The 27,154-nt window shown below is 38.5% G+C and overlaps 4 protein-coding genes, 1 long non-coding RNA gene and 1 pseudogene across 6 annotated transcripts; 2 read left to right on the forward strand and 4 right to left on the reverse strand.

Moving 5' to 3' along the window:
* Positions 1–940: 940 nt before the first annotated feature.
* On the reverse strand, positions 941–2,052 carry LOC148727223 (uncharacterized; annotated as a pseudogene).
* On the reverse strand, positions 941–15,668 carry LOC148727222 (death domain-containing ATP nucleosidase-like). 2 transcript variants are annotated; one of them, XM_088728288.1, is made up of 5 exons: positions 15,512–15,668; positions 14,101–14,760; positions 13,134–13,322; positions 11,851–11,874; positions 941–3,585 (listed from the first exon to the last, which is right to left on the reverse strand). In XM_088728288.1, exons 1-5 carry the CDS (start codon positions 15,528–15,530, stop codon positions 2,762–2,764), a joined length of 1,716 nt encoding a protein of 571 aa, XP_088584414.1. In that variant the 5' UTR covers positions 15,531–15,668; the 3' UTR covers positions 941–2,761. The 2 variants fall into 2 exon arrangements, with proteins under 2 accessions (XP_088584414.1, XP_088584415.1); XM_088728289.1 differs by lacking the exon at positions 941–3,585 and adding an exon at positions 10,899–10,995.
* Positions 6,444–8,250, reverse strand: LOC148727224 (uncharacterized). The gene has a single exon (XM_088728327.1). The coding sequence runs from the start codon at positions 8,218–8,220 to the stop codon at positions 6,571–6,573; it is 1,650 nt and encodes a 549-aa protein (XP_088584453.1). The 5' UTR covers positions 8,221–8,250; the 3' UTR covers positions 6,444–6,570.
* Positions 8,267–11,818, forward strand: LOC148727225 (uncharacterized). Its single transcript, XM_088728280.1, has one exon. It carries the CDS (start codon positions 8,277–8,279, stop codon positions 10,740–10,742), a length of 2,466 nt encoding a protein of 821 aa, XP_088584406.1. The 5' UTR covers positions 8,267–8,276; the 3' UTR covers positions 10,743–11,818.
* Positions 15,614–17,460, reverse strand: LOC111346498 (uncharacterized). Its single transcript, XM_022953787.1, has 2 exons — positions 17,384–17,460; positions 15,614–16,673 (listed from the first exon to the last, which is right to left on the reverse strand). Exons 1-2 carry the CDS (start codon positions 17,458–17,460, stop codon positions 15,614–15,616), a joined length of 1,137 nt encoding a protein of 378 aa, XP_022809522.1.
* A 1,720-nt stretch (positions 17,461–19,180) lies between these two features.
* Positions 19,181–21,169, forward strand: LOC148727226 (uncharacterized). The gene is made up of 2 exons (XR_015989893.1): positions 19,181–19,642; positions 20,637–21,169. It is a non-coding gene; the product is annotated as an uncharacterized LOC148727226 (long non-coding RNA).
* The last annotated feature ends 5,985 nt before the right edge of the window (positions 21,170–27,154 follow it).

The raw sequence follows: 27,154 nt of genomic DNA on the forward strand, positions 1-27,154 counted from the left end.
GGAAAAGAACGTGCCGACAAGAAAAGAAAACATGGACAGGATCAATCGGGAATGAATTCAAAGTGAGAATAATTGCATTAGGCCACTCTTACGCCATTATTTACAGTCACATCAGTCAACCTCGTTCCCAGGGCCTTTTCCCGTAGTTGGGGGTGGAGTTTGAGGTGGAAACTAAGGGCAAAGGCCTTTGGAACGCGGTTCTCACATCCGCTTGTGACACACTTGACTGACCCTCGTGTGCTAAGTTTTTTTCCTTTCCACATTTTGACTTAATCTGCAATCTATTACGTAGCATATACAAGGCAACGTGGAATCCGAGGTCTGTGTCACCATGGCCTAGAGAGCGATTTTTGTATTAAATAATTAAAACTTCCCTGTTAGCGCTCACTTCAACAACTTAACCGTGATCTGCACTCTCCTTCGGTTTTACGTCATATAACGGTGCATGCAAAAACGAAAAACTACTGAAGGCATAAACCTGTGCGATAAATTGACTTGGTTCACGCAATAAAAAATTTAATCCCGCACCCTATCTTTGCAATAATTGGCTCGGCTCAAGAATGGCTCAAGAATGAGTTCGAAATCGAGTAAGTGCAAGAAAACAAGCCTTTTTTCAGGTCTAATACTCTGACGTCAGAGCCCCTTTTTGACTCACAGTGGCCTCCTCTCAATTTATTCCCAGTCTCCTACTTAACAATGCCAGAAGTAATTAACATGTAACCTCCCCCTATGATATCCATATTTTATCTAGCAAACAGGTAATGAGAATTTAACACTTATTACTACAAAATCTAACACCAAATTCTCGTAACTAATTAACTAGGAAATGTGTATCAATTGGAGGGGAGAATTTACCAGCAGATCTTGAGAGTAAAAAGGGGGCCTGGCAGTCAAACCCACAAACCAAAGGTATAGGAAGCACTATATTCCCAGCGAGCAATCTATCAACAAAATCTTTATTCAATGCGATTCTATTTACAACAATCGATTTATTTTACTCACATTGAGCTATAACAGTTCAAGTACTTTGTAACTCTCGTTGACCCAGAAAAAAAGATCTACAAAAGTTACTTTGAGTACCTATAATAATTAACTATCAAGTCCACAAAAACTATTAACGTTTTCAAGCTTCAAACTGTTTTCACGACAGCCTTTTATCATAAAGTTCTACTATGATCAGTAATGATTCAAAATATTTTGTTTCCAACCATTTCGTAACTGTTGCTTTTTTAAGATTTCGCTTAAAATTAAGATCATTCAAATAAATTGGCGAGATCTCTTGTAAGCTAATGATGTAGATTAGTTTGACGTTGCTTCCCACTTTTACAGAAAGTGCTTTAAATAGCTAAATTTCTAAATTGTGAGTTCAAAACCTGGTCTGTATTTCTCCACTACGGCTTGAAGAGATTCTTTTTTTAACTTACTAATAAAATTATTAAACCGAATATCTAGTCTGGTTAGCGTACAGCTTGGATGCTGTAAAGCTTCACATAGACTGGCAACGCCGGTATCAGTGATCTCATTAGCACTCAGATTTAGTGTGGTTAGCGTACAGCTTGGATTCTGTAACGCTTCTTATAGACTGGCAACACCGGTATCAGTGATCTCATTATCACTCAGATCTAGTGTGGTTAGCTTCCAGCTCGGATGCTGTAAAGCTTCACATAGACTGGCAACACCGGTATCAGTGATCTCATTATCACTCAGATCTAGTGTGGTTAGCTTACAGCTCGGATGCTGTAAAGCTTCACATAGACTGGCAACACCGGTATCAGTGATCTCATTATTACTTACGACTAATCCTCCTATAATCAATTCAGACACAAGAGAGTGTTCATTGATCAGTGAATTACAGACTCGTTGTATTCCAGACATTGTTAGGTGGGAATCTAAAAGTATCAACTCCTTAACTGGGACGAACTTATCAGAACATTTGTGTTGTGCCTCTCCAGCTTCCTCTTTATTTAGTTCACTGATAATGTCCAATACAAATGATACTGCAATGCTGTCTATATCTCATAAACCATTAAAATGCATGATGCCGTCTGAACTACTGACCGCTTACGGATGATTCCTGATAAACGTTTCGGCGAATTCTTTGTCTTGATACTCACTCAGACACTTTGCTCTGAGAAATCCAGTATCATTCCCTGAAACTTGAATGCTGGTCAACAACTCTTCCATCAGTTCCTCTTTTCTCTCACTTGACAAAATGCCAGCCATGAATTGGAAAACCATTTCAGAGCATTTCTCGACTGGAATACAATTTTCCTTTACATACCAATGGGCGGCTAAGAATTCTTGGACAGTGAGATGTGTGAAGCTGAAGTGTTTCGTGGTTATGATCGAACCAGTCCTATAGGGCCGACCACAGTAAAGAAGACCGCTACCTTTCAGTTTGTTGACTTCTTCCAACTCAAAACCGCCTTCTATCTCGCTTTCATCAAAAGTTCGCTTCCTTTCAAGCAGAAGTTTTGCCGCAAGTTTTGATAATTTCTCTAATGTGGTTTTAATTACCGGAGGAGGCTTGAATTTGTTAGGAATTTCTTTGTGCCTGTATTCTGACTCAGAGCAGTGCTTAAGTTCAAAAATATCAATAAGTTTGTGTAAATGTCGGTTGTTGAGACAGGAAGGTCACGAGGATTTCTTGTTTCGTTTAGGGTATACTCCATCTCGAAGCACAACAGATAACAGAGCATAGGAATATGAGAAAAACTGACTAGGTTCTCATTCTTCATGACATGTTTAAGCACAGCGCTCTTCATATTTTTGTTTTTCTTGAAGTACTTTGAGTGTATTTTTTAACCTGTTGTGAAGAAAATCCCACAATTTCTACGTTCCGTCTAAAACAGATTCCTCCCAGCTTATCCGATTCATCAGGCCGCGAGGTTACAACAACGACAGAACCTTTCAGTATCTCTCCCTTGATGATTTTTGAACATAATACCGCCACCGGCATTTCAGATCTAGCGTCATTCTGATATTTTTTCCCCGAGTTTCCAGTGATGTTATCTTGCTGAGAATACTCATCATAGCCGTCAAGGATAATCAAAACTTCTTCGGGATGGTTTACAATATACTCAAATGTAACGTCATCTAATATTGAAGAAAAGTTTAAGATTTCGCGTAAGGTCACACGCTTTTCCTGAAGCAAATTCAATTGACGGAAAGTAAGCAAATAAGCAAATTTGAAATTTGAAATTTTAATGTTTTCTCTTGCTCGGAATAATTTTTTGTTGGCCCAATCGCGAATCAGCTTTTGGCAAAACAGAGATTTTCCAATCCCTGCTTTTCCAACGACAAGAATAGAATTAGGATCCTTCTGATCATTACTCGTGCCAAGAAATATTTCATCGCAGTGCTTAACTGGAGTACCGCTGACTTTTCCGAAATACTCAAGGTCTTCACTCCTTGAATATGTCTCGTCATTCCTGGTGAGGCGTTTTCTTCCATGCTGGATGAGAAGATTAGTGAATATTTCATCCGTTTTCGCGTTGGAGATGGTGTGAGAGGCAAGCGGTTTGGGTTGGAACTCCGTTTGGTCTGTAATGGAAGTCTTTAAAGCTGTAGTGTAAGCAGTTATGGCTGAAGGTTAAGAAAGAGAAAATATTAACTAGATAACAAGAACGCGAGGAGAACAGTTTGTGTACTTTACTGAATTCTTACTCCACATGGTTAAACTTTTAAAGCTGTTGTGTAGGGACTTATGGCTAAACAAAAGGGAAAAGAAAATATCTTATTAATAATGCGAACACGAGTAAAGGCAGTTTAAATACTTTCTATCGAATTCAGCAGAGGGAGATTAAATAGCAAAGAGCTAAGTGCTTGAAAAGTGTCTATCGTGTCAATCAGTTGAGCAATCGATCCCTTTCCAACGGATAGAAAGGTTGTTTCGTTAAAGCGTTATTCCTCCCTTAAAAATCAAGTATATTAGGTAAACAAACCCTTTCGGGCAGCTGGCATATCAGCTGACAATGTCCACTGCTGAGAGACTGTCTGAAAAGTGAACACTTGCAGGGGTAATCGAGAGCCGAGTAAAATTAAGGATTAATTTCACGCGTGCTTTCAAAACTCTAATAAGTGAGAAGATCAATAACGCACGCTGTTATGCACGTTCGTGGAAAGCCATTTCAGTTTTCACTTAGTTTTATTTTTGTACAACAACGTCAAAGAAATGAAAGCAACCCTGTTGAAAAACATTTGCCATCAATCAAATTACAAAATTTTTAGGCAAAGAGGTAAACTATTTTAACGTTTTCCAAATTTTGATACTTGCATGGGGCAACTACCAAAATTAATTTAAAAATGTCTTCTGTCTCAGCCAATCAGCATTTGGTAACTTTGCCCTCAGTCTATGTTAAAAGGCCTAGAAGCGAAGTTTCGAGGAAATATGTAACATCATTTGGACAGTCTCCGAGCCACGAACATTATCAGCCAGCAAACCAGAAAAGGGTCTGTTTATTTTGTAACCCTTCAGTTAATTTTCATATCGTGCGAAAACCGTTCGTAAAAAGCCAGAGTTGATCTGACTGCGGATGAGTATATGCGGCTAGCATTTTAATACCACTATCATTGGACTCAACAAAACGAGTGTGTTTTTCTTGTGTGCGAAAAAAAAAAAAAAAAAAAAAAAAAAAAAGAGAGAGATGAAAAGAGAAAGCTTTGGAGCAGGCTTTTTTTTCCACTAGCTTTGTTTTTCTGTGACGGAAACAATCAGAGGACAAATATCCACGCAGACGGGAGTTATTGCCGGATAACTTTGGTATACAATAAAATCGAACGAAAATTAATGGTAGGTCGAAATTCGTAATAATTGTTAACAAATCTCCCCTTCCCCCTTTCACTTGATAAGGTTGGTAACAACAACAATGAATTTCATGAAAAAGTTATCCTTGAGAGGGGAGTGGAGTGTTATCAGAATAGCTTGACAAGAGTTGCGTGACGTATCATTAAGGACCCTTGACCGGTCCTGTTAAGTCACTTACAGCCATGAAAGATGGAAAAATCTACATTTCTCAAACTCCATCACCACTTAAGACCCCTCGTAACTAATTTCAGAAATAGATATTTCCGTCAGTTTTACGCTTAAGCAGATTTCTTTTTCTGATTCGTCACCAATCCGGGACCTTTAGGTAACGGATACACTTAACCTAAAACACCAATTTGTAATTAGAACAGCGTTCCGACTTAGCCGCTACTTTGGAGATCAAGAAGGCCGCCGAGGTGGAGTTAAGAGAAGATTTTTTAATCTGAATACTTTAAAACCATTTTTGAAGTTTTGAAGTTTACCTAACTTCATGGGAAAGTCTAAATCTGCAATTGGCAACAAAATTGTCAACATATTAGTCTTTCTATTGCCCTGGTTAAGTTAACCTATTTGCCTGAATAGTCCCAGGCTCTTAGAGAAATATTTACATCATCAAACGACAGATGTTGAAACAGATGCTGTGACAATTGGTTCTGTTCTCATCTAGTTTGGGAGTACAGTCAAGGTGAAAAATCTGGTTAAAAACCGTTTCAAGGTGGAGCGTTGCTACATTCAGCGATGTGCGTAATGAATTCGAATTCCTTAGCGACAGAGGCCTCCCTTCCCCTCCACCACCCCCTTCAATAGACCAAAGGATGTTTTAGTTTGTTTAATTACTTCTCTGAAAACTTGCAACCTGCTGTTTTATTTTTAAGTAGGAGGAGAGTGGAGGTGGAGTTGAAAAGATCGAGTAGTAATTTGTATGGATTCCTAGAGAAGAACTAAGCAGCAGACATTACATAGAGGAATGTTGAAGGAGTGCTAAAAATGGATATCATAGGCATAGTTGGCAAAGGAGGAACTATGCATGTGCAACTAACGATAGGGTTGTAGAATTTTTAGGGGAGATCAACTAATGTGACTTGCAGGTAGCCTATAAGTTCTGAAAACGTTTGGTATAGATTTGGCCTACAATGAGGTGGTACATAGTTCAAAAAAATGTTTACTGTAAACATGTATGCCAGAGTATTAAATCATGACTTCAAGTTCACAATATGGGCCTAGGCGTGTCCGAAAAAGTTTGGAAAATCATTGTCTTTTCTATTACAAGTGTTGCGGTATGAGTATTAAACCTATTGTCACAAAGTTTCTCAATTCTTTGTTTTACGAAAAGCAGACTGTTACTCCTGGATTTAAAACCCAACTATTTATTTATTTATATATTTCATTTGCAACTATTCTACTCAAAGTTAAGGTACAGTACATACCACTCTTTGTTTTAAATGTTCTGACGTCTGGCTCACTGTCTCCTTGTTTGTTGACAGCAAACAGCTTCACTTCGTACTCTGCGTCATACTCGAGACCAGTTATCTCGTAGTTCGTTTCCACAATGTCTCCCCGTTGAACCAGTTCTGTGGATTGTGTCCTGGGTTGTTTCGTCCATTCCAGACGGTATTTAATGCTGCAATTATTGCTATTGAAAAAACCAGGAAAGATTTATTACTCGACGTTTCGGGGTCATCGTGACTCCATTATCAAGAGACTAGTTTAAAAACATGCAAATAAGGAAAGGTACAAGAATAGCATAAATTAGATTGAACGGCTTAAATAAACACCTTGGCGCGGATGGAATCCGTTTGCACGTTCAGTGTTGGCTTACGCATGCGAATATACAACATTTCATTAACAAGGCAATCAAATTTGCCGTTACATTTCGTGATGACGTTGAATTGCTCGATCAAGCGTTCAGGCATTTCACTATTGTGCTGGAGGTGGTAGTGTTTGTAGATAGAAGATGATTTCCTTGTGTGCCCTTCTACGCGCTCGTGTAAGTGACCACGAGTATAGCCCACATACCCTGCATCACACAGGTTACATTTAAATTCATAAACGACACATTGTTGGTTAACAATAGGGGGCTTAATTTCGTGTTGCTTAAGCTGTTGATCGAGCTTAGGGCTAACGAACACTGGTTGGACAGTCACGCTTAACTTCGAGCTTAGACTGTTCAGTTGTTGTTTAACATGATTAGCTGACGACTGGTCCTTGAAGGGTAACACTAATCTCACAGTCTCCGATGGTACGTCTGGTGATGGACAGGGTTCTGCAGATGAAATCCTTCTCTCAACGAACCGCTTGATTGTAGTTTCAACCAGTGGCTTTGGGTATTTCAAGTTATGAAAAACCCCTCTAAGGCGGTCACATTCCTCGGAGAAGAAAGACCAGTTAGAAGATAATCGATAAGCGCGATCCACCATGGTGTTAACTAGGCTGCGCTTGTACTTAATGTCAACATGACTCTGGAAATGCAGAAGGAGACCCGTGTTGGTTCTTTTGATGTAGACCTTACTCTCAATCTTTGGTGCACGGTTAAGCAGTTCAGTTCCTAGAAAGGGAAGGGATCCTTCCCGTTCGACTTCCATGGTAAACTGGAGGGAGGGATGGGTAGAGTTAAGGGTGTCTAGAAACTGGCCAGCGGTCACCCTATCAGGCATTACGGTCAGGGTGTCATCGACGTACCTCCGGTAATAGCGCGGAAGTTGACCGTGTCGTTCGAGGTTTTCCTCAATCGAGCACATGAAGACGTTAGCCAGCAACGGTCCAAGGGGAGAACCCATAGCGACTCCATCTGTCTGCTCATATAAGGCACCGTCAAACTGGAAAAGCTGGTTTTTCGTAGCTGCTCGGAGGAGGTCGATTAGGTCCGCTTTAGAGATGTTCAAGCTGTGCGTCTCGTTGAACCAATCCTGGGCAAAGGCTTTTTCAGCTAAGATCTGTATTGTTTCCTCCAATGGTACATTTGTAAACAATGAGATGACGTCATAGGAAACTAAAATTTCGCCGTTCCTGATCTCGAAGCCTCGTACTTCATCAGCAAAGCGGAATGTGTCTGTCACTGTATATTGGTTGCACGACAGGGGTTTCAATTTGTCGTCAAGCCATTTCGCTAGCGAGTAATTGTAGGTGTTAGTAGCAGAGAGTATTGGCCGCACGGCCAACTGTTCTTTATGTGTCTTCGGCAAGCCATACAAGTGTGCGAGTCTGGACCCTTTCGGGCGGAGAGCGTCAGCAATGGATTTCGGTAGAATCTTTCGAACGAGAGTTTCCAACTCCCTTTCTTTCTGAAGGAGAGGGTGGTAATACTTAGGAGGTCGTCCTCTGGTTCTCGGTCTCTCCGAGTCGACGAATCGGAATTTGCTGGTATCGTTTATTGACGCTTCGGATAGTAGGCGAAGATATTCTGATTTATCCATAACAACAACACCAGACCCTTTATCCGGTTTTGTGACATTGTGATAATGGAGTCACGATGACCCCGAAACGTCGAGTAATAAATCTTTCCTGGTTTTTTCTATGCCTTTGCTTTAGCAAATCCCTGCTGATCAAGTGTTTGAAAAGAGATAATCAGCTACATCTGTTTCGGAAACTCGAACGCTGTAGCAAAAAGCAAATCAACTGCGAGGGATCAATCAACTTTCTACGACTATGCCAGAGCTTCGAACTCACACCTACTTTTGCCAAGATCGACAAAGATAGGCGTGCTAAGTGGAAGAAATCATCTGCTTCCTTTACAAAGAACGTGATCGCGGAGGAGCTCAGAGTAAGAATACATGAGAGTATGGTACTTCGTGAGGAAATCAATGGCATCTATGATGAAATCCGTCAGACCTGTTCACTATTCCGCTATATGTGCATCTTACGAACCATCACTATGCTTCGGAATAAACTTCAACTTGAAGTTACGAACACTCACACTCGAAAGATCTCAAGGCTTCTCTACAGAGAAACTGACGTCGACGAACACATCCTGAATATTTCCTCTTACGAACTATCGTTCTTCCAAAAATTGGTTCTCTGTCGTGGCCTGAAATTTGCGATCCCACAAAGAGTGTCTCCAGTTGAGATCAAGGCAAGCTTCGAGAAAGCATATTGGAACCTTGAACGGCATCTACCAAACGAGAATTTACGCGAACTAGCAGCCGCATCCTTACGATCTGTTGCGCTAGAGTATATTAATAAGAGTAGCCCAAAACCTCCTAAAGCCCTCTTGCAAGCTATTGAAGATCTGAAAAAACGCGATGACATCGTTGTCACAAAACCGGATAAAGGGTCTGGTGTTGTTGTTATGGATAAATCAGAATATCTTCGCCTACTATCCGAAGCGTCAATAAACGATACCAGCAAATTCCGATTCGTCGACTCGGAGAGACCGAGAACCAGAGGACGACCTCCTAAGTATTACCACCCTCTCCTTCAGAAAGAAAGGGAGTTGGAAACTCTCGTTCGAAAGATTCTACCGAAATCCATTGCTGACGCTCTCCGCCCGAAAGGGTCCAGACTCGCACACTTGTATGGCTTGCCGAAGACACATAAAGAACAGTTGGCCGTGCGGCCAATACTCTCTGCTACTAACACCTACAATTACTCGCTAGCGAAATGGCTTGACGACAAATTGAAACCCCTGTCGTGCAACCAATATACAGTGACAGACACATTCCGCTTTGCTGATGAAGTACGAGGCTTCGAGATCAGGAACGGCGAAATTTTAGTTTCCTATGACGTCATCTCATTGTTTACAAATGTACCATTGGAGGAAACAATACAGATCTTAGCTGAAAAAGCCTTTGCCCAGGATTGGTTCAACGAGACGCACAGCTTGAACATCTCTAAAGCGGACCTAATCGACCTCCTCCGAGCAGCTACGAAAAACCAGCTTTTCCAGTTTGACGGTGCCTTATATGAGCAGACAGATGGAGTCGCTATGGGTTCTCCCCTTGGACCGTTGCTGGCTAACGTCTTCATGTGCTCGATTGAGGAAAACCTCGAACGACACGGTCAACTTCCGCGCTATTACCGGAGGTACGTCGATGACACCCTGACCGTAATGCCTGATAGGGTGACCGCTGGCCAGTTTCTAGACACCCTTAACTCTACCCATCCCTCCCTCCAGTTTACCATGGAAGTCGAACGGGAAGGATCCCTTCCCTTTCTAGGAACTGAACTGCTTAACCGTGCACCAAAGATTGAGAGTAAGGTCTACATCAAAAGAACCAACACGGGTCTCCTTCTGCATTTCCAGAGTCATGTTGACATTAAGTACAAGCGCAGCCTAGTTAACACCATGGTGGATCGCGCTTATCGATTATCTTCTAACTGGTCTTTCTTCTCCGAGGAATGTGACCGCCTTAGAGGGGTTTTTCATAACTTGAAATACCCAAAGCCACTGGTTGAAACTACAATCAAGCGGTTCGTTGAGAGAAGGATTTCATCTGCAGAACCCTGTCCATCACCAGACGTACCATCGGAGACTGTGAGATTAGTGTTACCCTTCAAGGACCAGTCGTCAGCTAATCATGTTAAACAACAACTGAACAGTCTAAGCTCGAAGTTAAGCGTGACTGTCCAACCAGTGTTCGTTAGCCCTAAGCTCGATCAACAGCTTAAGCAACACGAAATTAAGCCCCCTATTGTTAACCAACAATGTGTCGTTTATGAATTTAAATGTAACCTGTGTGATGCAGGGTATGTGGGCTATACTCGTGGTCACTTACACGAGCGCGTAGAAGGGCACACAAGGAAATCATCTTCTATCTACAAACACTACCACCTCCAGCACAATAGTGAAATGCCTGAACGCTTGATCGAGCAATTCAACGTCATCACGAAATGTAACGGCAAATTTGATTGCCTTGTTAATGAAATGTTGTATATTCGCATGCGTAAGCCAACACTGAACGTGCAAACGGATTCCATCCGCGCCAAGGTGTTTATTTAAGCCGTTCAATCTAATTTATGCTATTCTTGTACCTTTCCTTATTTGCATGTTTTTAAACTAGTCTCTTGATAATGGAGTCACGATGACCCCGAAACGTCGAGTAATAAATCTTTCCTGGTTTTTTCTATGCCTTTGCTTTAGCAAATCCCTGCTGATCAATTATTGCTATTAGCCTCTATTTCTGACCAGGTCACAGTGAAACCTTTGTCAACTTCACTTTCTACATTTGTGATGGTGGGTTTCTCAGGTTAACCTGTTCAAAATAATAATTCTTTTGAGTTCTGTCTCTGATGAAAGTGAAATACTCACTGTAACTAGATTCATTGCTGTGTGTAATGAATTTAAATTCCCTAGCAACACACCCCCGCTTAAATAAACAAGTGGGTTATTTCGTTTTTTCAATTACTTCTCTGACATTTGGCAACTTCCTGATTTTCCTTTAAGTAGAGGAGAGAGAGAGGGGGTGCGGCAGAAAAAACGGTGAAGTAATTCTTACCCCCCCCTTGCAAATTCACTGAAAAGGTACAAAGTTGGAAAAATGTACTCAATAAACATCTATCCCAAAATATTAAATCATGACATAAAGTTCACAAAGTTATATCTAAACTCAACATGTTACTTCAAAGTAAGACAACAAGTATAATGATTGGTGCTGAAATGTACAAGTATAGTAAAGCAAGTACAAGTATAGAAAATGGCACAGATGGTTTGGGTACGTGTTGAGTAAATAAAATGAACGCTCCATTGATGGTGTGTTTGTTTTTCAAAATCCTTGGGCACGCACTCAATTCCATCAGCAAAAGTGTGCACGAAAACTGTGTTCAGCCACCTTAACATCACCAAGGAAAGTAGGCGGTGAAAAATTACATACAAGTTTGTGCAAACCTTTCAAAGTGGCAAAATGTGATGAAATGAAGTCTGTTCAATGGAAAGGGCTGCGAAGCCTAATCTACAAATTAATTAAAGTCTGAGACAGTAGGTAGGAAACAATTCTAAAAGTCTGATGCATTCTATGATTCACTAATCATTATATAACTTCTGTATATAGTGAGCAATAAACATCACTAAGGCTACAAGTATTTCAATCATGAGAACAAGTGGAACTTACCTTGAGCAGGTAATTCATTGGCACCTAAATTATTCAAGAAACAAAAACAATGTTGTCAGTTTAACCCTTAACTCTGATGAGTGACCAAGACAGAATTTCTCCTTATAATATCAATACAATATCACACAGACAACTAATGAGAATTAAGAAATATATCAACAAGGGGATTGTTGGTTGACCCAACACAAAGTTTTTCAAAGTAACATCATAAGAGTTATGTGGCAGACAGTGAAGAAAATAATTACTAACGGAATCATAGGAGTATAAATGTTAAACCAATTTGTTCTTAAGACATTCACTTAAAATAGTCTGAACCCAACGTGATATCAATTTCAGGTTCCAAGAAAAAGGTAAAAAAAAAAACCATAAATATGTGAGCTGGCACCCATCACTTTCCTTCCAATTCCAAAAAGTTCCAACATCAAAATACAGTTGTACACATATCACTTAATAAGTCTTCTTTAATCCTTTAAAAAATGTCATCAGTGGCCAAGACCGAACTTCTTCTTACAATATCAATACAGTATCAACTGAACAAGTGATGAGAACAAAAATAAATATCAATAAGGGATTAAAAATTGATCTCATATCAATTTATTTAAAGGAACATCATAAGAACTAATGGCAGACAGTAGGGAGAATTTCTAATGAGATCAGGGGAGTAAAACGCATGAAAACAATTTGATGTGTTGCAAATTGGCCCTGGAATATAAACAAATCAAATAAAATCTCTTTTGTAGATGTCATTAGCCTCTGTCAGTTCTCCATATTTTGGCTGTGTTCTATAAACCAAGCTAACTACAGAATACAGGTTTTCTCCTCACTCACAGAATGAACTGTTATCCATTGTTACATCCCTCAATGTAACCAATAGTTTCTCTCTAACACTTACAGTAACCATTTAAATCCTTTGAGTGGCCTGCATCTATTTTTTCATTACAGTAATACTGCTGAGTCATTCATAAATATGACCCGAATAGAGGAAATTATTGCCAAACCAGGAAGCTTTGATGGTTAAATGAATTCTCCTAGTCAGTTCCCAAGTAAATGTATAGAGAAAAGTATGGGGAATATGAATACCGATATCAGGGTGTAATGGTTTAAAGAAAGCATGTTCAACTTAATTATGGGAATCAAAATTAGTGCAACTTGATTGATTTCCTATTTTGTAAACTGATACTGAATGACTCATTCTGATTGCAATCCATACAAGTTTATGTTGTGGGAACTTAGATCTAAATCACATCTATCCCTTAAAAAAAAAAAGATTGAAACAGAAATACCTGCATTATAGTGAGGCCAATCTTGGAGTATGACTGGATCACTCAAAATGTTGGCCACAACAGATGCTGCCATCACACAAGCAATCTGTTTCCATTTCTCACTTGAAGACTGCCTCTCATTTGCAAAGTCTTTGATGCCCTTCACTACCACCCATTCTGTCTTAAAATCATGGGCTGCTGCAAACACTCCTGAAAAAAAAATCATTCATAAATGTCTCTTAACACTGACTTGTCTCTTAACCATATAAGCTTATTTCTTTGTATCCTTGTGATAATTATTGTTCAATTTAAGTTCACACAGATTCACAATCTAGCTTCTGGTAAACATACACATCACAGAAAGAGGTTAGTGTAAGTCCCTACATGTGCAACCAATGTTTACAAGAAAACTTGTACACCAAGACTAAAATTAATTTTTAGTTTACATTTCTCAAGAGACAAAATGTTATCAATTAGAGTGAACTCTTTCACTCCCTAGATCTAATTATCCTATAATGTTGGTTGGGAGAATTGGGTTTTGGATCTACTAATAATCCCTTTCTTGATATTTGTTCTATTCTTATTACTTGTCTGCTTGATATCATATTGATCTTGGAAGGAGAAATTCTGGTTTGGTCAGTCTGGGGAGTTAAGGGGTTAACAAGGACTGTGATTCTACTCCCCAGACCTCAAACAATTCAGCAAGATACTTTCTACATTTTTAGAAGACACAACTTTGACAATTCATGACATCCTGAAGGGGCAAATCAATTGTAAATTAATTAATTTGTCACCTTCACCCTTACAAATTAAAACATCTTCCTACCAAACCCTAGCCTAAAACAAAATCAAATTTGGATATACAATTCCTGCAAAGTTTCTTGAGCCAGCTGAGACAATTCTAGCACAGCTTCTCTAAAAACACTTGCTACAGGTGCAAATACTGTATCTTTGAATCATAAATCATCATAATTAACATAATTCTCACCTCCACCTTCCATTTCAATTGCAATTGCTTCAGGATGTTGACCAATCATGTCCTTGTTTGCCTCTGAGATACTCAGAAACACTCCATCACAGTGCACTTTGGCATTATATTCATCAACATTTTGTAAAGGTGCCTTCCACCCATCAGCCACATGTTTGATCAGGTTACCAATATCTCTGCTGGGAGGAGTCTTGTGTGCAGCTGTTATCAGCTTTGCTGAAACAATCACATCTCCTAGCTTAGCCTCTCTGCTGTCCAAACCACTGCAGGCACCAACAGAAATAATAGCCTTGGGTCTCAAGAGTAAGATGGCATCTTTTGAAACAGACAAAGAGCCCCCAGGAACATCACGACCTTTGGAGCACCTTGTCAATGCGATTTTCATTTTCTTTCCTTGATCATCACCCATGCAGCCAAAGTACACATAGCCAATACTGTTGTGGTAACTCTTAAAGGGTTCCTTCAGGTAGGCAAAGTAGCTTAAGAACTCACAGTCCTCCACTGTTAATAACAGAATATCAACAGGGAGTTTGACATATTTGCTCCAATCAGAAGAGGTGTCTGGAAGATCAATCATCAGTGGAAGTGTAACACTGAGCTTTGGTGGGCTGGCTTTACTATTCTGTGCTGATCTATTCTCCCCTGACACTAGTACTGTCTCTGAAAACAAAGAATGGAGTTTTAATATTTTTCCATTCATTCATCACAAGTTATTAGCTGATCCACATGAAATCAATGACAACGTAGAAAGAGAATAGAAACCAGTTATCAATAATATACATGTATCAATGAGTCCTTGACCATGCGTAAAACAGTTTATTATATTCATACTGAGATTTACGCACCAAAAAGCACCGAGATTAAAATAGTCTCTTCGCGCAAGAAGAGCCAGCTGATTAGTCATATTTTTTTCACTGTGAAAAACGACGTATCGACGCTCTGATTGGCTACACTGTACACCTCCATTAGAATGTGCTTCTTTCACCATTTGGTGGTAATAAACTTGCATTTCACTTACCAATAGTTATCTTATAATTTGAAATGTCTGTTTGGTTATTTTCTGTCTAAACCATCAAGAGTTTATCTGAGGCACCCACACTTGTAAACAACTACTTCATGGCCACTGATAATGCCTGCAGGTGTGAAAATGACCACAGGCCAAGTGTATTCCCTAAGCTTAAGGCACCCCACTTTTATCATTAAACAAAATAAACCTCTTTACCCATTTCACCCCTCACAATAACTACCTTCTAATTTCTCTTTTCAGTATCACCTTTGATTTAAATGGAAATGATTACCAATTTAAGAAGCTCCTGATTTTTGAACAAGTAGGTAAGACGCATGCAGGTATCAATAAATTTACTTCTTTCAATTAGCATGATTTCCCCAATATTAATGTAGAGTGGCTTACCAAATATTAGACTGTACATCCTCTCTACAAGACTTCTAATGGACTCTTCCCAGCTGTATACTTCTCAAAGTACTTTTCACGGAGCAACTTCATTTCTGCAATTCAGTTACTCCTCTTTTTCTGTCGCACAGCCTTGATTTTTCTGGCCCAGTCTTTAGGATCTTCAGAGTCAATTACACACTCTGATCCAAAAGGTACCTCCTTCAGAGCTTCTCCAAATCCTGAATTACCACTGACAAGTACAGGTAAACCCGCAGATAAGGCTTCCAGAGCATTGACTCCAAATTCTTCAGTCCTTGATGGCATTATGGCAAGATCTACCTCACAGAATAAGTTGGCTAATACTTCTCTCCTGTCATTGAAGCTGCAAACAGTTAGCTGACTATGATGAATGCCACGACGAAGAAGTATCTCTGCTATTTCATCTCTTTTCCCTCTTGGTGCACCAACAAACTTGAGTTGATAGATTTCATCTTCCAACTCAGCAATTGCCCGAGCTGCAAGATCATAACCTTTCAAGATGAAATCTTCCCAGCTGTCGCCACTTCCAATGATTAGAACACTGAAAGTTCTTCTTTCTTCAATGGCTTGCTCCACATCCAAAAATTCAGAGAATATGCCTGGAGTCAGATCTAAAACATTATGGTCTTTTTTACTGCAAACAAGGTAACGTTTGTAAGCGTCTGCCAGCTTGGGTCCAATTGCTACAACTTGATCAGCCTTCTCACACAATGCTACTTCTGTTTTTTGCAGTTGTTCACCTTGTGAAATGCTTTTGTACATTCCAAAATCTTCTGGGGCAGTGTGAACAACTTGAATCCATTTGTATTGGTGATGTTTTCTAATGACCGGCACTTGTCTGCCAAGAGTTACTCCATGTCCCACTACACAATCCATGACATGTCCATCTGGGACAAACATCAGACAGTCAACTGGATTCATACCAGGCAGCATTTCAGGAACAACCAGCTGAACATCATGACTTGCTGCATTGTTCCTGTCTTCTTCACTGCATTGCAGAAGAAAGACACTAACTTCCACATTGGAGAGTTTAGCTAACTGCACAGCAAGCTCTCTGTTGATGATTGACAGGTCTCCATTAGTGATGACCTCCACTCGCTGCTTAACAAAGTGACTTTTAGTCTTGTGTTTTTTTGGTCTTCTTGTGATGTAGAGGTTACAATGGGAATGTCAAAATCCTGCAAAAGCAAAAGAAAAAGCATTCAAAATAATTTGCAAATTTCCTTTCAGGAATTTCTCATTCACATGTAAACTTACATGTTCCATCAATGTCTGTATAAATTTGCTGCTCCTAATTTCCCAAAGTCAGGTGTATATGTTGTGGTTCAATTTTATCCTCTAATTTAATTTATTCCAAACCAGTTCAATTTTTTTGAACCAGTTTAATTTTACTGATTAAGGTTAAGCACTCCTTTTACTGATTAGGGTTAGGGTTAGGGTTAGGGATGGTACCCAATGCTTTTCCAGCAAGTCAAACAAACAACACCAGTATTGCTACCTTTGATAGACCAGACATCACAGAAGACCTCTAATACTGAATAATGCAGCTAAAAAGAAAAAATATTGAAATGTTAAACCATGTTCACTTCACTTCACTGGGCAATATGGGTGAGTAGTAGAAAATCAAAAGGTTCAGAAATGGAAATGAGTTAAGTGTAAAGGAAAAAAGATAGAAATATAAAACATGGAACATCTATAAAATAATGTAAATAGCAGCAAAAATGTGGCAAAGAAAACCTGAACAGTGAGGCAAGATCATTTCAACCAATTCCACCAAGAAAGCCATGCACTGAATGGAAACTTTAACATAAATATTTGTTGGAGTAATCAACAATAGTAAGGAGGAATTACCTCACACCCTTTCTAGTCATCCACAAAAGATATCCATGGTGCGGAAAGGATCCCATGGAGATCTTAAATCCCAACATGACTCTCTTGCCCTTAAAATTGACTGTAGAAAAATAATTTTTGTAAGGAGATGTAAGGAATTAAAGATGAGCTGGCATATTCTCCATACCAATTTATTAACATTTCCTATGATGCTGACAAGGAAAATTTGTTTGACAATCAACAACTTCTCAAGATGGTGATCATTTCCTATATTCTGGTGACACTAATATGTGATTCAAGGGTTATATTGCAAGGAGAAATTAGATGCTAGTCATTCTTAGGTGTTTAAGGGTTGGAAGAAAATTAAAATTAAACAAAATATACTGCGATGAGTTTGTTTTGTCTACTCAAAATAATTCATAGTTCTAGTGAGTTAGGGATTGTAGAATGATACCCAGAACCTGCATTTCAGACTTATGCTAAGAAGCAGCTTAAACATATTACTGATTCTACAATTCACACAGCACTTTAAAATTGAATTTTAAGATTATTAAATTTATATTATTAAATTAAATTAATTTTTAAATTTATATTATTTAGATTATTAAATTTTTAAGATTATTAAGTTTAACCTTTTTTTTTCTGATCATCTTTTTTATTTTATTTTATTCACAACCTTACAAATTACAGATACAGTCACAATAATATACAAAGTTGTGTGATCAATAATGGTATCACTTCTGATTATTTTACACTTGAACAAGGAGTGAGGCAAGGGGATCCGCTCTCTCCATATCTATTCATAATAGTTGTCAAAACCCTGGCAATTGCAGTTCGTCAAAATACAGCGGTAACAGGAATTACTATCGGAAAGAACAAAACAAAACTCCTCCAATATGCGGACGATACAAGAGTAGTAGTTTCAGACGTTAATTCTGCTTGCATCCTTTTCAAATTGCTCAATGATTTTAAGAAGTTGTCAGGTTTAGTGATTAATCCCTCCAAAACTGAAGGTCTACTACTCCTATGATCCAAAATTACTTCTAGAAAAGAATTTTATTGAAAAAACTTGACACCATAAAGAAACTCATAAATATTTGGAACTCCAGAGGTCTATTATAGGTGTTTAATGACTTTTCCAACTCATATGATAGTCTATGTTATAAGATTGGTTACTCATTAAGTTGTAGACGGAAACAAGATGTGCTTTTAATAATTTTTAAAGCCCTCTATAACAATATGCCTCAGTATATTCAATATTTATTTCAAGAATAAATAATTTAAATCTTAGAGGCAAAAACAAACTTGTTTTACCTGTAGCTAAGACCACAACTTACGGCCTCAAATCGACTTCATACATTGCTGCTAAGGCTTGGAATGCATTACCTGATAAGCTAAGATTAATGGCCAAACTTGGCCCTTTCAGGAATGAGATAAGAAAACTAAGTAATTTGTAATTTTATATCATCATCATTTATATTATCATTTATATTTAGGCTTATATTATTTTTAAACTCTGTAATTTATATTCATATATTTTTCCTCGGTATATTAGCATCTCTATTGCTAGAGGCCTAACAAGCCTCATTTTCATCTGAGTTTAAATAAAGTCATCATCATCATCATCATCTCCCTGTTTGGAAAGGTGACTATAATTAAATCATTGATTATCCCAAAGTTTGTTTATGTATCCTCGCTGTTACCCACCCCCAAGGAAGTTATTAAACAATTAAATCCTCATTCTTACGAGCTGCTGAAAGAATATAGCGTTTTCACTCACGTGACCAAATTTCTTTATCGTCATGGTAACCGACTTCATCCGCCATCTTGGTGTTCCATGGTAATCAGCTCTGAGTATTGTGACAGGAAACATTTGGAGCAGATTTTACGGTTTTGAGAAGACAATCGTGTAATATTTATATTTTCGTCATCACAGTCCTTTGCCTTGTCATTAGCTGTGGGAACAAAACAGGGAAGAAGTGGTCTAACGTTGAAAAAGTAATGTTTTTTCATGTCCCACGTGTTCAGTAAAGTCAAGGAGAGTACACCGAAGGACTTACTTCTGAGTGAAGAAGAATGTGGATCTGTGCGATAAGTAGAGATGACTTAACTGATGATATTTAAGAACGCGATAGGGTCTGCAGCCGGCACTTTGTTTCAGAAGAAGCTGCGAAAGATTGGGATCGATTCAACGTAGACTGGGTCCCTACCCTCCATCTTGAGCATTCAAGTATGCAGGTCCATTGCATCGGGCAACTATTTTATTTTCACTATAATAAAGTGGGTATTCTTTCTCTCCAAAAATTTGTTAACTGTAGATGTACCTTAAGCAGTCTAAAATTTAGGAAACATTTTCAATACACCAGATTTTAAAGACTGATATAAATGTATATGAGCACGATCCTTCGCAGTAAAGCACTATTTGAGCAATAGTGAAAATCAGACCTGAAAAAAATTTCAGGCCTGTACGGGATTCGAACCACTGACCTCTGCGATACTAGTGCAGCGCTCTACCAATTGAGCTAACAAGCCAACTGGGAGCAGGCCATCAAATTAATTCGACATAAACCCGTAGATGATAAATCAAACAACAACAAACATATGAAACATATGAGTGAACTGCGGTTATGAGATGTATATGGTCTGATTTTCACTATTGCTCAAATAGTGCTTTACTGCGAAGGATCGTGCTCATATACGTCTCATAACCGCAGTTCACTCATATGTTTCATATGTTTGTTGTTGTTTGATTTATCATCTACGGGTTTATGTCGAATTAATTTGATGGCCTGCTCCCAGTTGGCTTGTTAGCTCAATTGGTAGAGCGCTGCACTAGTATCGCAGAGGTCAGTGGTTCGAATCCCGTACAGGCCTGAAATTTTTTTTTTTTTTTCAGGTCTGATTTTCACTATTGCTCAAATAGTGCTTTACTGCGAAGGATCGTGCTCATATACGTCTCATAACCGCAGTTCACTCATATGTTTCATATGTTTGTTGTTGTTTGATTTATCATCTACGGGTTTATGTCGAATTAATTTGATGGCCTGCTCCCAGTTGGCTTGTTAGCTCAATTGGTAGAGCGCTGCACTAGTATCGCAGAGGTCAGTGGTTCGAATCCCGTACAGGCCTGAAATTTTTTTCAGGTCTGATTTTCACTATTGCTCAAATAGTGCTTTACTGCGAAGGATCGTGCTCATATACGTCTCATAACCGCAGTTCACTCATATGTTTCATATGTTTGTTGTTGACTGATATAAATGGTTTCTCATTTTAGGGACATCAAATTGCATTGTTTCAGGGCGTATACCATAAGCAAGGCATGTAGCAAAGGTGGCAGCAAATACTCCACAGTCACTGCTATTAATCTTTTGTTGCACAGGGACAACTTGAATGCTAGTGAAATTTTAACGTCCAGCAAGATTGAGTACCTGCTCTTGTACTTTATTTAGAATAATGTTATGATACAAACTGTCATACAGGTTGACAGTGCCATCTTCACACCCAACTGAGCTTACACATACCCAGTGCGCATTACCAGTATGCAGAATCTGAATAAATTCCCCAATAACCTGATTGAAGTTTCTAACAGGGCCTAAAGTTGGTCTCTGAAAGCCCTCCACATCTGGATTAATGTTCCTTAGACAAACATGTACTTCAAGGATAATATCACAGTCAAGCCAACCATTGGGTCATGAAATCAATTGGTAATGCCCATCATTCAGCTTTGCAAGTGATGCTGACTTTTCTGAAGAGTATTTTGAAACACCAGTTATCACATCAGATGCATTAAAAGTGTCACTAACAACCTTTGTTCAGTTTTTCCTCCTGATTTACACACCATACATTCCCAAGTTCTCATTGCATTGTTCAGCACCTGCTTGAAGTATAAGCAGGGCAAATGAAAAAACTTTCTACCTTGACAAAATGGGTTGTGGCATTTCAGCAGTTCATCTGAACAGTGGCTTCTGTTTGCATGTGCAGATAAAATCTAATTTGAGAGCTTCATCCAAAATATCTCTGGTCTGTTTGCATTTTGATTTTTCACTTTTGGCTGCTGGTGTTTTTAGACACAGGGGACAAAACCACTTGTTAGGTTCTTTTGTAATTTTCAAACAAGGTAAATGAAAAGTAGAGATGGGACATGCTTGGTTTGTGCATGTTACCACAGGCCCTCTAGCTGCCAGTCTGCAAAAACAAGCAAAAACAATTGGGATAAGGGGATGAATGAGACAAACTTCACCCAAAATTTCTGGTAGCACACAGTATCTCCAGAAGTGATTAAGTTTGGAAACAACAGAGTGCCAGTGTCTGACATCAGGCAAAATTCTTTCACAGAAGAGATCAATTTGCTCACGAAAACCACAAACAACAAAGTCTCAATAAAGCTTTTCAGCAGTGAATATTTACAGTTGGATTTGGTAAAAGTAGGCATGAGTTGTATTTGTTAATATACAGCTCCAAGTCTATATCCTTAAAACAATAGGGGCTTTTGACCTCCCCACATCCATTCCCAGAGCAATCACACCTACACGAAACGTCTGGTGTGGCATGTAACCATGGATATTGTTTATTGATGAACGTGCCACATTTCGTTACCTGAAAGTTGATGTGCTTTTCCTTCATGATCTTTCCATAAGTTTCAATAGCAACACTTTCATGTTCACAACCATATTCTGTAGACTTCTAAACGCCTTAAAATAGTCTTACTGTAATAACTCGTGTCAAGCATCAAAAACAACAATAAATCCATCGATTCGACCAGAGGCAGAAATTCTGGATCGTATTTTTTGTCTGATAACAAGAGAGGATCGATTCCAACACAAGAAATCTTTTCTAAATAACGTTTTTTCAAGTGGGGATCGAGCGTGTTCGCATAATCTGAGAGAGGATATCCCGCCATGTTGAAAAATGTGGAACACCAACATGGCGACTCAACTTTCCCGCGAAATTTGTGACGTCATGTGCAAACGCTCTATAGAGAGAGAGTGAAAGAAAGAGAGAGAGAGAGAGAGAGAGAGAGAGAGAGAGTAATAAATAATCACGTGACCAATAGAGAGGCATTTTGTCTGAGCATGCGCGAGTGAAATCGGTTTTTCGCGTTCGGCGCCATTTGAAAAGTTTTTGACGCGTTTCCGCGAGGTTCAAACTGGACGATCGCCACCTTTTTGTAATCTTTTTTGAAGATGGATGAAGGAGTATGACAAGTTCACCAACATTTCTAACTCTGTGGATACTCGTTGTGTTTGCTGGCTCTTCAGTTGAGGATATTTTAATGATCAAAGTGCGAGCAAAACGCGAAAAAAGCCCGAAAACTTGAAGTTCGAAATTTGATTTACTAAAGATAAAAATGTACACATGAGACAACAAGCCTTGAAGGTTATTCTTAAGATGTTGATGTTATATTTTTTTGAATCACAAAGCTGTATGTGGAGACGATCGTGAGATATTTGATCCGAGGAAAGATGGAAATTTAGATTTTGATCTTATTTTACTTCAACTTCGAAGTAAAATTGCGTTAAGTTTGAGGTGGCCCCCAAGCATCAAATCACTTTAAATAACATCGTCTTTTCGTTCTTTATACAGTCATATAGGACACAAGGCTTTAAAAAATGTTCCAGCTTCAGGATTAAGTTGCTCTTACTACAACCCTCAGTGAATTATTGTTTGGGAGGTTTTGGCGGATTTTCCAAGTCATGATCCAAAACCGTCTTTGGCCTTTTTGCTCTCCTAGTCTGTTGTACATGATAGGTAGGCATGTGTCTTAACAATTGTTATGGTCTTACCTAAATCAACTCCGGTTTTGGCTTATTTTTTTACTGTGTTACTGTCGTAATTTTTACTATTGCCTTTTCGAGCTTCATGTGCTAACTAAAGGAAAAACTTTGGTAAAACTTATTTATCACTTGGCCCCCGAGTCCCTCACTATTGTCAGTTAATTGTTTATTTATCTAGCTTTCGGTCTAACTAGTCCATTAACCTCAAACAAATGCGTGGGCTTTGTCTCATGAGTAAAACTGGTGCCGTTTTCTTCATGTTCATGTGTTATTCGAAATGAATGGCGTGAGCTGTATTCTGTCCTGTTCATTTCAGTAGAATGCTTTGCCTTGCGAAATGAATTTTGAGTCGAAGTGCTCTATGAATTTCAAACCAGTTGAGTTATATTTCACTTTGCTGTATGTGTCGTGATCATGAAATTCTTATTTCTTAAGAATGATGATATGAATTAACTTTTATGTTCTCTTCTGTTTAAGGTAATGTGAAGTGACCCAATCATTGGTAGTATAGACAGAATGGTTGGCAGTGACATTTACTGTGGCAAGCTGTTATTCAAGAATATGTCATTACTCCCAGAAGCTTATTACTGGGTTAAATTCTTAGTCTTTTGTTCCCTGTAAGACTGATATGCTGTATGGGAGTTATGTCTACTTTATTTGTAAAATTGGTAAAATTACCAATAAAATTACCAATAAAGTTTTCAGAAGTTTTGTCCAGATTTCATTGAAAATGAATTTGAGGAGTGATCAGTCATATTCCTTAAGAGTGTTTAAGCATCCAGCATGAGAGCTAATAAATTTCTTGAGTTATTCATACATGATTTGTCCCCTGTAAAATTGTCGAAGCTAAACCCCCTGGCAAATGTCTATAAATTTCTTTAAATAGGTTGGTCGCCAGCTTGGTGTTCGTTACGACTTAAAATGGCGTATCAAAGTCTCCTTTTGACTTCAGTCTTATTCTCTAAAATCTAATAGGTGTAAATGAACCATTTTCATTAAAAAAAAAAAAAAACTCTCCTCATTTTTTTAATCTGACTTTATTCAGTCTTGTTCCCAGGGGATACCAAGCCTTAGGAAAAAGTTTGGTTTTTGTCCTCACTGATACTATCAGCTTTGCAGGTTCTTAAGAAATTGTCAGATAACTCTCGTAACTTATAGGTTGCAAAAGGTGTATGTGATGTTTTTGGGCTGTAAGGATGGATGAAGTCAAATATAATTTTTATTTGGAAAATAATTGATTCATTTAACTATTATTATTACAACTGGAAACTCAAAATGTTGTTTGATTTTATTAACATTTAGGCAACAGGGTGGTCTTTCTTTTTTTGTACACACCTCTAGTTATGGTGCAATTCTCATCTGTTGAAGGTTATGTTTTTGGGCTGTAAGAAGGATGGATGAAGTCAAATATATTTTTTATTAGGGAAATAATTTATTCAGTTGTGATTTCTTAAAAAAACTTTTCAACCAAAACTGAAACTTCTGTGAACTTTTACTTTTTGCTGAAATTGCAAATACATTGCACCAGCAGTTTAAGCTCTAAAACACTCAAAGGAAAGTAAGTACTACAAATGTACTCAATTTCTTGAGATAGCAGTGACAGGATTAAATTGCTTTCCAATTCATGTGCTCTTTGACTGGCCTCCTGCATCATTCACAAAAAAGATCATCTACATTGATCACACCAACAACCATTAAAGAGTAATCGAATTGAACTCGATTGTACATCCTTTTGCATTTGGAAAATCAATCAATGTGACTTTCTTTCACACCACACAACCATATTAAGACTAGGGTGCTTCCATCTAAGTTACAGAGGGAAAAATGACAAGAAAAGCTGTCCCAAGAACTCGCTCTACTATTGTTTTCCAACGCATTTCCCTGATTCACTTTTTTCATGGGAAACCCACACAGGCATGTAGCAGCAGATATCCACTTCAAACAAAAATTTACTTAACACGTGCTGACAAAATGCCTCTCTGGTTGATCTATTTAAAAGCCCAGAAACTGCCCAAAAACATCACATACACCTTCCGCAACCTTACTTTTCAACCTATTAAATTACGAGAGTTATCTGACAATTTGATTTTCAATGAAATCTGGACAAAACTTCTGAAAACTTTATTGGTAATTTTATTGGTAATTTTACCAATTTTACAAATAAAGTAGACATAACTCCCATAGAGCATATTAGTCTAGGCAAGTTGTGTACAGAGAACAAAAGACTAATAATTTAACCCAGTAGTAAGCTTCTGGGAATAATGACAAATTCTTGAATAACAGCTTGCCATAGTAAATGTCACAACCATCCATTCTATCTATACTACCAATTATTGGGTTACTTCACATTACCTTAAACAGAAGAGAACATAAAAGTTAATTCATATCATCAATCTTAAGAGATAAGAATTTCATGATCACGACACATACAGCAAAGTGAAATATAACTCAACTGGTTTGAAATTCATAGTGCACTTCGACTCAACATTCATTTCGCAAGGCAAAGCATTCTACTGAAATGAACAGGACAGAATACAGCTCACGCCATTTATTTCGAATAACACATGAACATGAAGAAAACGGCACCAGTTTTTACTCATGAGACAAAGCCCACGCATTTGTTTGAGGTTAATGGACTAGTTAGACCGAAAGCTAGATAAATAAACAATTAACTGACAATAGTGAGGGAATTGGGGGCCAAGTGCAGGGGTTTCATTAAGGGCCGGGCACCGGGCAAATTGACAGGCTGTGAAGACGACATTGCCCGGCTGCCTTTAACATCTCAACGATAAGAAAAAAATAAAAGCTACTTTCCTATGTTTTCCTAATTTACCTTCTAAAACATATATATTTAAACTTATATAACATTAAGTGACTAGAAGGAAACACACATGGTTCGCTGCAACTCTGAGTTTCGCGCGTTAAGTACTCATCAGGCAGATTTGATTCTGCCTGATGAGTGGGGAGGTTGCGTGACGAGACTAAAAACGGCTGCGAGGGAGACTAGGCATATCTTTGCCCTTCACAAACATAAGCAAACCACAACGGCGACGGCAACGAGAACGTGGGAAAACAATTGATCTAGTTGGAAGAAAAATAGCCTAGCATGTGCGTTTTAAAACTTTGTACATTTCTTAGCCATCCTTTGCAAAACAACAACGTGAAATGACCAAAATTTGCGTCGTGTGCGAGGCGAAACCGCGGCGGCAAATTATTCTAATTTACATTTGGAATTCAACGCTACTTTTATGCGTTATGTTGAGTTTGAGGTCTGGCGCCCTATGAGACGGTAACCACATGCACCCATTTTCGAAATTCTATCTTAAAGTAGAAACTCATTTTTTAATCGACGTCTTCCGTGGCGTTGCCGTCCTGACTGCTTAAAGTCCCTGATAGGGTCTTCAATGCTGTAAATTAAAATAAATTAGCACATTGGATTCAGAAATCTTCGGTTCACGGTTTGTCGCGGTAAATGTCTTTGATAAAGCCAAAACATAAAAAAATAGCAGTACTTGGAATAAATTAATTCTTCCATTTTTTATCAAATACACGAAGTTTATTTTCTCAAAGATTGTTATCTTAGTCGGCTAGTTCTTTCAACTGGTTGCCTAGCACGTGACCAATTTCTTCCCCGCCGGCTCGAGTTTTAAGATGTATCATTTCGCAAATGGTACAACCGGTTCGCACTAACTTAAAGTTTGAGTTATATCCAGAAAGGCATGCTGCTCCTATGGTGATTGAAAATTGTCCCAAAAGCTCCTTTCTTTTCTGATTTACTTTTGAAATTCGAATCTTCTTCGAGCGACGGGAACTGAAAGTCAATTTGTTGTAGAAGCTGCCAACTTTCCTTCTGACAAAATGTTCGTCTGTGTCTGTGGTGGAATGCAAAAACTCTACTCGTGTGGTAACAGAAATCTTTCGTTCACGGCAACTGTAAAGAAAAGAACTCTTTAACCCCGTGTGTTTGTTAGCAGATCCATCTTAGTAAGATTAGAAAATAGAAGAAATCTAACGCCAA

The sequence above is a fragment of the Stylophora pistillata genome, chromosome 7 (assembly GCF_964205215.1).
Source record: "Stylophora pistillata chromosome 7, jaStyPist1.2, whole genome shotgun sequence".
Lineage (NCBI taxonomy): Eukaryota > Metazoa > Cnidaria > Anthozoa > Scleractinia > Pocilloporidae > Stylophora > Stylophora pistillata.

Excerpts from the sequence above, each read along its gene's own strand:
- LOC148727224 (XM_088728327.1), bottom strand. The coding sequence starts at position 8,220 with ATGGATAAATCAGAATATCTTCGCCTACTATCCGAAGCGTCAATAAAC.
- LOC148727225 (XM_088728280.1), top strand. The coding sequence starts at position 8,277 with ATGACCCCGAAACGTCGAGTAATAAATCTTTCCTGGTTTTTTCTATGC.
- LOC148727222 (XM_088728288.1), bottom strand. Across the intron at positions 13,323-14,100 it reads AATTGAAATGGAAGGTGGAG|GAGTGTTTGCAGCAGCCCAT; the intron begins GTGAGAATTATG and ends TTTTTTTTTCAG. Across the intron at positions 11,875-13,133 it reads TTGGCCTCACTATAATGCAG|GTGCCAATGAATTACCTGCT; the intron begins GTATTTCTGTTT and ends TGAATAATTTAG.
- LOC111346498 (XM_022953787.1), bottom strand. The coding sequence starts at position 17,460 with ATGTTGGGATTTAAGATCTCCATGGGATCCTTTCCGCACCATGGATAT. Across the intron at positions 16,674-17,383 it reads ATGACTAGAAAGGGTGTGAG|AAGACCAAAAAAACACAAGA; the intron begins GTAATTCCTCCT and ends CTACATCACAAG.